This window comes from Galeopterus variegatus, unplaced genomic scaffold, assembly GCF_000696425.1.
Source record: "Galeopterus variegatus unplaced genomic scaffold, G_variegatus-3.0.2 Scaffold1238, whole genome shotgun sequence".
NCBI lineage: Eukaryota > Metazoa > Chordata > Mammalia > Dermoptera > Cynocephalidae > Galeopterus > Galeopterus variegatus.
In genome coordinates, this window is record NW_007727349.1 from 270,894 (window position 1) to 283,241 (window position 12,348).

The 12,348-nt window shown below is 45.3% G+C and overlaps 1 protein-coding gene across 3 annotated transcripts in view; it reads left to right on the top strand.

Annotated features, from left to right (window-relative positions):
* Window positions 1–12,348, top strand: part of SH3KBP1 (SH3-domain kinase binding protein 1) — a 269,084-nt gene that overhangs the window by 208,121 nt on the left and 48,615 nt on the right. For all 3 annotated transcript variants that reach the window (XM_008575775.1, XM_008575774.1, XM_008575776.1), the window contains 3 exons: window positions 2,355–2,406; window positions 5,312–5,392; window positions 7,921–8,080. In XM_008575775.1, the coding sequence (XP_008573997.1) occupies window positions 2,355–2,406; window positions 5,312–5,392; window positions 7,921–8,080 (293 nt within the window). The remainder of the gene's footprint in view (window positions 1–2,354; window positions 2,407–5,311; window positions 5,393–7,920; window positions 8,081–12,348) is intronic.

The following is a 12,348-nucleotide window of genomic DNA, read 5'->3' on the forward strand; positions in this document are numbered from 1 at the left end:
TTTGCCCAGCAATTTTGGAAAAAATGACGACTTTTTCTTTTTTTTTTTTTTTTTTTTTTTTGATTTGGGGCCCTGTGGTTTGAGGCAAGGTCTTCGGGGTAAGGGCCTTGGCGATAGGAGTTCATGAGAAATGGGCTATAGGAATCGTCCAAGGAGCAAGGAGCAAGGAACACGTCCAGTGTAGGTGTTGTTGGGACGTGGCTAGGAGGAATTGGGCCACAGGGTGTTGGCAGTTTCATGAATAAGAAATTACTCTGATCTTGAGGTAAACGAAGGTTAATTGGCAGACCTTCAATGATAATTTCACTAGGTAAACACACATCTGTCCCCATCTAATTTACACAAAGACAGAGAAGGGAGAAAGAAACAGGAAGGAGTCAGTGGAGAGGTGGAAGGGGCTGGCAAAGGGGGGCAGAGAGGCTGGGACCATGAACCCCAAACAGATCCCTCCAGCAGAGGGCCCGGGTGTAAGGGGAGGGGCCCTCAGAGCAGCTCGTTTTCTTTTTTATAACAGAGTTTATTCGTGTGTACTCACAGGGACAATACAGTAAAACACTGCAAACACAATCCTACTAGTTGAAATTGTTTTCTTTCCCGTCTCTTTCTGTGTATGTTGTAGCATAGTCGAGCTCAGTTTGTAGCTGCAATTTGACACCCATTTTTCCCCAACTTTAACATAATACAGCTCCTTGTGCTTTTACAAACTCCTTGGGTGTGGTTTCATGGCCGTGTGATGGTTTGCCTTGTGGATGTCCTCTGGCAGGACAGACCCCTCATGGTGGTTAAGAGCACGTCTGTGGCTCAGACAGAGACAGCCCAGGCTTGACTCCCAGCCCACGCCCCCCACCCCACTAGTCCGGTGACCTTGGGAAGTGACTTCATCTCTCAAAGCCTCAATTATTTCACCTGCAAAATGGACGTAATAGTATCATTATCTGATGGAGTTGTCACCGGGATTAAACAAGTCAGTGTTTACTGATTCCTGTTTGTGAAGCCACTTCCTCCTAAGAGGGAGGTGATATTATCACCATTTCTAGATGAGAAGGTTCGGCTACGTGAGCACGGTTGCCCAGTGTCCATGGCTAAAAATGCAAAGAGCCAGGATTTGCAGTGTCAGTCATATTCTGGAACCCCACCTCTTGCCCACCGTGCTGTGCTCCTTACTTGGAGTAACTTGGCTGCATCACCCAGCTGGTCAGGAGCAGAGCTGAAATGTTTTGACTCCAGAGCCTACGTATTAAGATGCCCCCTGAGAATGTTCCTTGTGGGTCTAACATTTTCTAGGTTTTACTTAAAACCATTTCCTCCCACACACTGGTGCTGTGTCAGGCACTGATGGGTGGATCAGAGCTGGTGATGGGTGCTGCTTTTCCTAGTCCTTGCGGTAATCACAGCAGTATATTTTCAGAGAGCAGAAGAGACTCCATGGAGCTTTTTGAAAATTGCAAGTATGTGATGGCCAGAGAGGGTGAGAAGTGTCGACAGTTACATAGATCACATGCTCCCATCTTTCCCAATGATTTTGATGTTCAGATGGTCCTCCCCTGGCCCCAGGCCCCTCTTTTCCCTTGACATGGCTATCCGGTAACACTGTCCTGGCTGGATTCTCTGGCCACTGGATCACTTGCCTAGTCCAGCCTGACCATCTCGATCCTACTGTCGATCCTGGAAATGCCTGGCCATTGGAACTAGTGCAGGAATGAATTCCATTGATCACGTTGCTGCCTTTGTCACCTACGGAGTGGCAGCATGTGAGAGAAAAACAATAGTGGCTGATATGCAAAAAACCTCTGTCCAGTTTATCACATGTGACAGGGTACAGCTGGTCCATGAGGGGCCTCACAAATGGCCTGCCAGCCTCAGCATAGCAAGGGACAGGAGGCTGGGAATGTGACCTGGCTGCGGCAGGTCCTCAGTCTGCATTTTGTTGAAGGTGCCACACATCCAGAGCACGTTCGATTTTGAGTCTTCACAGTGACTCTTTGAATCTCATGGTTATTCAGCAGATTAAATCTTAATTGCAAATACGGTTTCAGCGTAGGAGTACCATTGTGCTTGCTGGTATCAGGCCATTTTTGCTGAGCTGAGCTTTTCCAGAAGGCTGTTACAAATTTAGAAAGGGGGAGATGGCGTTTCATTTGTCGATCGGAGTTTTGTTTTGCTGACTGAATTTATTTTAGTGTTTGTTTAAAGGTGCCAAGAATTGACGTCCCTAGAGAGAGTATTGCTCAATTTTTTTGGAGAGGTTCTCTAAACTGTCCAAACTGCACATAGAAAACAATGTCTGTGGTCCTTCTGTGAGAGGACAGGCTTGCCAACAATCTCATATGGTATAATTTTGATTAATTTTTCAGAGACCCAAGAAGCCACCGCCTCCCTCCGCTCCTGTCATCAAACAAGGGGCAGGTAATGTACCTTTCAGTTCCATCAGATAAATTTGCATCTTTCTTTTTGCACATATTCAAATTGTCCTTGGTAGAGCTCAATATTCCTGGGTTCAAACGCCACAGATTGTCAAATTGGAAAGTTGTGATTTGGTCTCGGCAGGCAGGTTTTAAATATATGGCTATTTTTCCTAAAAACAAAACAACACAACATCCCATTAAAATGTGTCCCTGATACAGTGCAAAAATCTGCTTTCCCAAAGAGAACGGTTTGCTTTATTTTGTTGTTTAATAAACTACTTTTGAGGAGAGAAGAACCTGATTGTCTGCTTTGCCTGTGCCTAATCAAAGGTCATCTTGGGGAAGGCTGCTTCCCACGGGTCAGAGCGTCATTGTGCTTTGCTGAATTTTCAATGTCTGTCCCGTGTGGTTAACCAAAATTTGTACTTACATCACTTACCCCTCAACAAAAAGATGTTTTTCTAGCAATACATACTTTTCCTCGTGCTTCTTTTTCAATCTTGAAGAGTCCAATTCACTTTTTCTGTGTAGTTCAGATATTAAGGTTGAATAATATAGGAAAAATTGATGCTATCAGACATTGGGTAACTCTTTACACACTGGATTCTCATACATAAAGATGATAATTCATATTTCCCAATAGAACTTCTCTTTATAATTATTAAAATTATCTGTGGGGAGAAATTCCTCCATGAATAACTAATTAAGTGGCATTTAAAAAAAATTGACAACTGAAACAGAAGAAGAGTAGGGGTATTATTAGTTCTACACATTCATAATTATGATATATTTATAGCATTTAAAGTATGAATAAACTTCCAGATTGGTTTGTTCATAGATTTATTAAGAAGTGATTTTTTTAAAAAGTTCTCTTGGCCCATCAAGTCAGGGGGTAAAAGTCAACTTGACACCAAATTCCCTTCCCATTTCCTTTGGCATAGTTGGAAATTACAAAGATTAAGCCCTGAAATAGGATGTTAATTACATGTCCTGTTCCACCCCCCATTCTCGTTTGCATTGAGCAGTTTCATTTTGCCACCTAGTGGTTCTGGCCATATTAAATATTTTATTGTGCTGAAATTAAAGCAAGCTATTTATTTACTTTTCTCTGAAGACCTCTTTCCCTAGAGGCCTTGGCAACCAATTAGAGACCATGGAGATGAATCTAGTGGTCCAAGGCTCAGGCAGCCTAGAATGTAACTAGGACTGGAGGATTCTTCAAGACAGTAGGATTGTCAATTCTTTCTGTGTCTCTACGAATGACACTGAATTTCTTCATTATCATTAGGGGACTAGATTGTAGCATGGTAGGCAAATTCTTATCCTTTCAAAACAATTTTACCAAAGTTTATCATGGTGGGTCTCTGTGGGGCAAAGCAAGGTAGCATTTAATCTTCCTAGATTACTGTTATTGCTCGTTTATCTTGCTGAATGGTCTTGGGAACTGCTTCGTGATGGGGAGTTAGATGTTCACATTTTCCCTATCATCAGCTTTCCTGGAATTTGATTATTTGACTAATAAAAAACCAGATATGTACTTGACAGAAATCAGATACATTATTTAATTTGTAGTGAGTAATTGAGGGGATTTAGATAAAGTATGTGTTTAATAGATTTTTTCTTTGAAAAAGTTCTTTTGGTCTCTGAAGCTGTGTAATTGAGATTTTAATACCAAGCACCTGTCTTTGGAGCTGGTCATGTGAAGAGTTTGTCAAGCGCTCTACCAAGTCTATAAGTAAGAGGAGTGCTTTTGATTGATTTGTTCTTTAGCTGTTTTCCAAGTGCTCTTACATGCCTGAGGCCACTGGCACCAGTGAGGACCCCAGGTTAGGGAGCAGCTACAGTCCACATTGGTAATGGTGACATGCTAAATGATGCATTTGGGAAAATGTAGTACTTGAGGGATTCCAGCAAAAAGAGAAAGGACTTAGGGAGAAACACCATATCTTCTCTGCACATCCCTCAACTTAAAATTATGTTCAGTTACTCCTGATGCATAACAAGCCACCCAAACGTGGTGGCATAAATCATCAGTCTTCTTATGCTCACAGATTCTGTGGGTCAAGAATGTGAACAGGGCATGGCTGGGGTGGCCTGTCTCTGCTCCCTCATGTGTGGGACCTCAGCTGGGAATGCTGGACCAGCTAAGGCTGGAGGATCGACTTCCAAGACGGCTGCTTCACTCACATGTCTGGCTCCCCTTGGAAAGATTGGCTGGAAGGCTGAGATCAGCCAGGGCTATAGGCTGGCATGCCTACAGGTGACCTCATCAGTGCAGTTGACTCTTAAACAGAGGTTTAATATTCCAATAAATAAAGCACAAACTCCGTGGCCTTTTATAACTTGGCCTCAGAAATTACTTGGTATTACCTTGGCCACTGGTCCATGCAGTCACAAGCCTACCACTTCCAGGTGAGGGGATGTAGACCTCACCTCTTAATGGGAGGGGTATCAAACAATTTCAGGCCATATTTTAAAACTGCTGTAAAATAGAATCCAAGTCCCTGTGAAACCCCTTTTTATTTATAGAGCACAATATCCAGTCACCCCTTATTTGTATGTTTTGATGATTGTCTTATTTATTGACACACATTTGCCATTCCCACACTGTGATCTCCTGTGGCTATTTTGATGCCTAGGGAAGTCAGGTTTAAATATCAGAAAATATTGGTGGTGTTCCTATGTATTAAGGATGAACAGGCAGGCAAACTTAATGACATAGGCCCGGAATGATTTCTGCTCTGTTTTTAAGCAGCTCATGTTTGCCAGGTGATATCAGCACCCAGCTCAGGGGAAAAAAAAAAATCTATTGACTTTGCTACACCTGATAAATATTGAAACGCTAGTGTGTCTAATAAACGAATAGAGAAAACATTTTCTGATCACTGTTATCCTTTCCGTCCTAGGTACCACTGATAGAAAACATGAAATTAAAAAGATACCTCCTGAAAGACCAGAAACACTTCCAAATAGAACAGAAGAAAAAGGTATGAAATCAATTCTTCAATGACACTTCTTGAACAGCAAGAGACAAAGCTTTCTGTCACAGGCTTAGTCCAGATTACCCACAGAATTTGCTTTTTCTTTGGAATATGATGATTATAGTTTTTTAAACATCCCATTTCTAAGGAAATAGAAGAGAGTTATGTGGTGCTGTGTAAGGCCAGAATTTCTCATCAAAGGAAAAACGAACAGCTTAGTGACTTAAACACATTGGGGCTCTTTCATGATGTCTCTGCCATCTGCCATTGCCACCCTCCCTGCACCCTGAAGTCAGGCCAACTATAAGTTCCTTGAGGGCCTGGAATGTATCTGACAGTTTCCATCCAGCCCCTCCCCGAAGCCCAGTGTTCCAGGCCACTCATCTGCTGTTGATGGATGGACTTGGCTTAGTGAAGTTTCCATCCAGACAAATGGAAGCTATCTTTCTCGGTCACTGCCGGGCCCTTGACTCTGGCTAGCGATGTTGCAAGGGCATGTCCTTGATCAAGAATATTGGGGGCAGGGGTGGCCTGGCAATACTTCGAAAAGCAGCTCAGTGCCCAGAGTCTCCTGAAGGTAATCAGAATGTCACTGGCAGAGAAGTAGCTTAATGTGTCTCACACAGTCAGGTTTACAGATGTGTTCGACCCCTACTATTCTGAGTGTCTCTCCCAAAGAAATTTGCATGCTGTGAAAGGACTCATTTTATTAGGTGCCTAACATTTGACCAATCACACATTTTTATGGGAAAAGTGCTATATTGTTGTTATTAACAGGAAGCCGAGCAGATTCCATTTTAAAAAGCAGTTATTTTTAAGTCACAAGAGAAATGCTAAATTAATGAATGTAATTATTTGGAGGTGTTCCTGGGTGGCCTCGTGAAATTTTATTGTGAAATTTAATATTTCGTATCAGCCTGCCAAAAGTTTTACCAATATTGCAAGCTCTTAAGGAACTATACCTCTTTCTCTCACAGTGAACAGTTAGAACTTGAGTTGTGAACCTGATTGTGAAGGCCAGGTCTGTGTCATAGATCAATAAAAAAAAATAGCCATTGAATATGTACCATGTGAATAGTGCTTTGATAAAAGTGTGTGTTGTGAAATAATCAAACACTGTCTGCTGTCCTCATGGAGGACACATGGCTAGTTTATGAGTAATAGCTGGGCTCTGTGATGATGACACTTCCTGCACTGGTCCATGGTGACTAAAACACATGGACTCTCCCCTCCCATGATTCCTTGTTCTATGCCACAGTGGGTCAGGGAGGCAAAAGCCCTGGCCAGAAGCAACAGGGAAGCCAGGATACCAGCCCCACCCCAAGACTTCAGCTGATAGGTCAGCACACACCCCCTCTCCCATTCATTCTACAGGCTGCTAGAATTCTGTCCTGCTGCCCAACAGGAGTAATCTCCCTTGCTTTGCATTTCAGCAGAGCCTTTCCTCCTCTGGCCCCCGTGTGACACAAAATGAGCTCCCAGCATTCCTGGTTGGAGCATATTTCCCCATAGAAACATTATGGAATGAATGCAGTGATACCTGTACAATAGCTGATGGGTTTTTTAAAGCTTTTGCCAGTCAGCCTGGGTGCCCAAACAACATGCGTCTGTCTGTGTTAGCAAGTAAAAGGTGGTGTTCTTATACCACCTTACAAGTAAACTTACAGCCTCCCAATACTCCAATGGGAAACTCTGAAATTCCATCTTTATCGAGAAGAATGTGAATGTGTGCTTTTTACACCACACATGGGGCAAGGATAGTTGGGGACAGAAAACAGAAAGTTGTCACTGAACACTGCGCAGTTTGGCCATCAGATGTGGCTTCAACTTCATTCTGAGAGATTTGACTCTGAAAAGCTTTGGAAACCAAATACCTGTGAAGTCCCAGTTTACCTTCCAAGTTCAAATTATGCACAAGAAGAATCCAGAACTAATTTTTCCCTGGAACGCTCCCCCTTTTATTGACTCATGGTCCTTTTCAAAGGCCAACCTGAGAGGTGGCAGGCCTCTTTCCTCCGTACACCCAGCAGGTCCTATAGGATGTTTACGAAACCCATCAACCAGCTACTATCTGCTAAGCACTTGCTATATACTGGCTCCATGCAGGGGGGATGTCAGCCGACAGGCAAACACCCAGAAAGTGTCCAGGCTGAGCTTATTTATAAAGGAAGGGCTGCCCTTCCTCAGATGAGGAAGGAAGGAAGTCTGCTTTTGAGGGTGGCCCTGTAGTTGAGACGGGAACAGATGGTGTCACTTTTCATCCAGGCTTTGAAGGATGAGTAGGACTGTGGTGGGCAGTGCCTGGAGGGGCAATCCAGGTGGAGGGGCCAGCATGAGCAAAGGCTTGGAAAGACAGGGCTTTTGCTAACTTGAGAAAGAATAAGTGAGATGCTCTTTGCCTTCCGACTTCACCTGCTGAAATGACATCTGTGCTTTTTTTTTTTAAGCAGGAAGTGAGCAATCTGCATCTATGTACTGTCACTTATACTAGATCTATCTGTTTTGTTTATGCTTTTTTAAACAACGATTTAAAGAAAGACCAGAGAGAGAGCCAAAACTGGATTTACAGAAGCCCTCCGTTCCTGCCATACCACCAAAAAAGCCTCGGCCACCTAAGACCAATTCTCTCAGCAGACCTGGTGCGCTGCCCCCAAGAAGGCCGGAACGACCAGTGGGTCCGCTGACACACACCAGGTACTGCTCTGCTCTCGCCGTAGGGGGCAGGCAGGGGTGGCCATGGAACACAGGAGAGGGGCCTGAGTGCTGCAGACCTGGGGAGGGAGGGAGAGGGGAGGAGACGGGGATCAAGTTTCCCTCTAACACCCTTGTATTAGTCTGTTTCTGTTGCTTATAACAAAATACTTGGAACTGGGTAATTTTTAAGAAAACAAAATTTATTGCTTACAGTTTCTGTCCAAAGTGCAGGGAACACATCTGGTGAGGGTCTTGGTGGTGGCGACAGTGACCCAGGGGTCTCACATGGCAGAAAATGGCAGAACAGAGAGAAAGAGACTAACCTCTCATGTGCTCTCCTTTAAGCCCTCAGAACCATGCCTATGACCACCATTGTTAATCCAGTCACTAGGGCATGGTCCTACAATCTAATCACCTCTTCAAGGCCCCACCTTGCAATTACCATAATAGGATTTCTCACCCTCAACAGTTACAGTGGGGATTAAGCTTCTAATATATGAACTTTGGGGACACAATTCAGTCGATCCACATTAACCCTCGAGTACAGTTGTCTGAAGACAACGGCCATGTCTGTCCTTGCTCTTGCACTTGCAACGTTGTGGGGCAAGGAGGTGCAGTGTGGCTTTCAGGATTAGCAGGTGAGGATCAAGTACCCAGCATCCAGGTCCCGCTCACACTCGGGGAGTTTTCCTGAGCTCATTAGAGCAGGGTCAGCTGCCCTTCAGGCCGGAAATGCAGGTAGCACGCCCACCTTCATCCCCCTGGGTGTTGCATTAGCCCCAAGCATGCACATATCACTTGCAGCTCCATCCCCTGCCCCTTGCTACTCCGTGGGGCCACTTTCCACACCCCAGGTTCCCTCTGCTCTTCCCTGTGCAGCCTGCTGTGGAACCCAGGGCCCGGCATGGCAGGTATTTTCTAAATGTACATGTCTCTGAGCTATGAGATCCTCCAAAGCTAGGGCCATGCTTTATTCAAGCATGCGTTCTGCAATGTGCCTGGCAAAACTAAAATTTGTTCACTGGCTGACTGGGCACATGTGTTACTAATGTAGAATCAGGGTTGGACGTTGTGTGTTCCAGACCTGAGATGCCTACCACAGAACAAGGAACTGTTGAACTCTCTCCACAAGTTCATTGCCAGAACTTTCTACCATTACATATATATATTACATGTATTGGTGTGATACACTGGAGCAAGTCAGTGACAGGTCTTTACGTGTACCTGTCAATACACAGTCCCTGGCTGGATTTTGGTTCTTCTAAGCTAAGTTTGCATGGTGAGAGGGGTGCGGGGCATCAGAGCTCTCGTGCTGGAGTCAGGCCCCTGGGCTGCAGTCTCAGCGCACCTCATAGGAGGAGTGCCAGCCTCGGCAAGGCGCTGTCCTTCTCACCTCACTCTCTCCAGCTGTAAATTGAGGATGGTAATGGAATGCACCTAAATAATTTCCAAGTCTTTAGCCCTGTGCCTGTAAGTCAGCATATTTTCATTGTTGCCTGTTGAACTAGGTACACTGCAGTAAGACAGAGCTTATTTACTTTAAAAAAAAAAGTGTGGGCCGGCCCGGTGGCGCACTGCTACAGTGCGCCACTTGGGAGCGCGGCGGCGCTCCCGCCGAGGGTTCGGATCCCACATACAGACCGGTTCCCGCTCACTGGCTGAGCGAGGTGCGGGCACAACACCGAGGGTTGTAATCCCGTTGCCGGTCCCGGTCCAGTACGGGCGCGACACTGAGGGTTGCAGTCCGTTGCCGGACACGAAAAAAAGAAAAAAAGTGTGATGAAATTGTGATGAAATACATATAACATAACATTCATCAGATTAACCATTTCGACTGCACTGCTCAATGGCATTACATTCACACTGTTGTGCAACCGTTTCCAGACTCTTTGTCTTGTAAAACTGCAACTCTGTCCCCATTAAACAACAACTCCCCATTCCCCTCCCACCAGCAGCCATCCTTCTACTTTCTGGCTCTATGAATTGGACTACTCTAGGCACCTCATATAAGTGGAATAAGATAGTATTTGTCCTTCTGCGACCAGCTTATTTCACTTAGCATGATGTCTTCAATGTTTATCTGTGTTGTAACACGGCTCATTTACTTTTAATAACAGTGACAACAGCAGCAACACTCCCCCACCCAAATATAGAGGCAGGTCACGATGCGAGTGGTTGAGAGATGTCAGAATCTCAGTCGGCAGTGGTGGCTGCATATATGTCATGTGCAGGAGGCCAGCTGCCCAGCTGGGCGCAGAGCTGTGGCCATCTCAGGTGCATGTGAGCCCATTTGAGTAGCAGTGGATTCACCTGTGTCATTCTGGGGAACAAATGGGACCATGGCCCCTGTTGAACTGGTCAGGCCCCTACATGTCACTCCCTCTTCTACTGGCTGGTAGTAGAAGGCTCTCTGCTCTTGTGTATGATGGGGCCACTTGGCAGCCCCTAATGACCATACCAAGGGCCACTTCAGTGGCGTTGTTGGCCCAGAACCTAGCACATCAGAAGAAAAAGGTCATGAAAACCTAAGAGCTTCTGAAAAGAGCATGAGCTATACAAACAGGGAGAAGGTGCAGAGCAGTACAGGTTGCACGTCTCTTTATGTAAAAGTGAAAGGAGAGCTGAAGCCCGCTCTGCGGAATCCTAGTAGTCTTCTCAAGGCTACAAACATTTCAATTAACACAATAGCAATTTCTAAAATATTCCTGCTGCTCTTCCTAATGATCTGATCAGAAGAGAAATGGAATTCCGACTACTTCTGTGCCTTCTAGAGTTGCATTCAACCCTCTAGATATGGGATGGGTGCAGGCTTTGAGCCTGGGGAAACCTGTCATCCTGCTGAACTTCTGGGCTCACAGAGGTCCTGTTTGCCTCCCTCCTCTGCCTAGCTCTTCTCTGCCTCCAGTTCTCCCAACATCCACTTGTCAGTTAGTCGCATGGGCCACCAAGAAAGATGCACGAGAGGGGTTTGTACAGAAGCCAGTGGGAGGTGTAAGTGTTCTCAACGTTTTGTGTGTCATCTGAGCAGCCTGGGAGAGGGTGGCCAGCACCCAGCCTCCCACTCACTCCATGGCTGCCCAACCGCCAAGGCACTGGTTTGCAGAAAAGGTGGAGAGGAGGAAAGCCTGGGATTCCTGCTGAGCCAGTTTAAGGGAGGGCAGTGCCTGCTGTAACTCGGTGGCTCTCAAACTGGAGCATGCCTCAGAATCACGTGGAGAACTTGTTCAAAGCAGATCGCTGGACCCCACCCCTGCAGATGCTTACTCAGGAGGTCTGGGCTGGGCCTGGGAATTTGCATTACTAACAAGCTGCCTGGAGATGCTGATGCTGCTGGTGGAGTCCACGCCACGAGAACCACTGCTGCTTTAGGTTCCCCCAAGTTGTTGAGACACGTGCCCCTCCTTTCCTGGCTGCCCCTCCTGCAGCTGTTAGCACGCCCTCTTCTGGAAGCCTTCCCTTCTATCTTGCAATTGCTCTCTCCTCCAAATGCCTGACACCCCGTGTTTAGCCTAGTGCGGGGCCCCATGCTGTGCCACTTGGGATGCGCACACCCCCGGACTCCTTTACCAGATTTAAAGCAGATCAAGAGTGTGTTTTGTCATCTCCACATGCCTTACAGTGTCGAGCATATGGTAGTGGCTCATTTAACAAACACTTGTTGAATGCCATGGTTCCTTAAAAGGGGGGAGGTGCCAGTGCTTATATTTTGTTCCCTTTTACCTTTCCTGTCGTCCTTCCCAGCCTCTACAAGCTCTTTAGCATGTGTGTCTTACATTCTAAGTAACCTAGTGTGCCATGGATTTCAACATAAAAATTTTTTAAAAATCAAAGACTCTTCAGTATTTAATGAACTTCCTATTTTTTTTTCTAAGCAGTTACATGGACAACCAACCCATATGTTGGTTTATGAACTTGTTTTATTCCACCAAATTACTCGGAGTAGGAATGTTAACTTAATTCAGGCAGTTTTGTGTCAGTAGTCCTCTGGAGAAGAGGGTATTGTGTGCTGTGTGAACCCAGATCTTCACCAGGATTTACTTGAGCAGATAGATTGATGGACAGACAGACTATTGAACAAATGGACACCTAGTCATCATTTTCAGATCTTGTTGGAAACTCGGCATTGTGGCTGCAGCTGCAGTATCTGGACTTGAGCTCTCACCAGCCAGAAAGCTTGCTGCCAAATGTTGTTTGCAGAAGACATTGATTTCTCTCTCTTTAAACAGATACTAGCATCTTTTTTTTTTTTTTTTTTTTTTTTTTTTTTT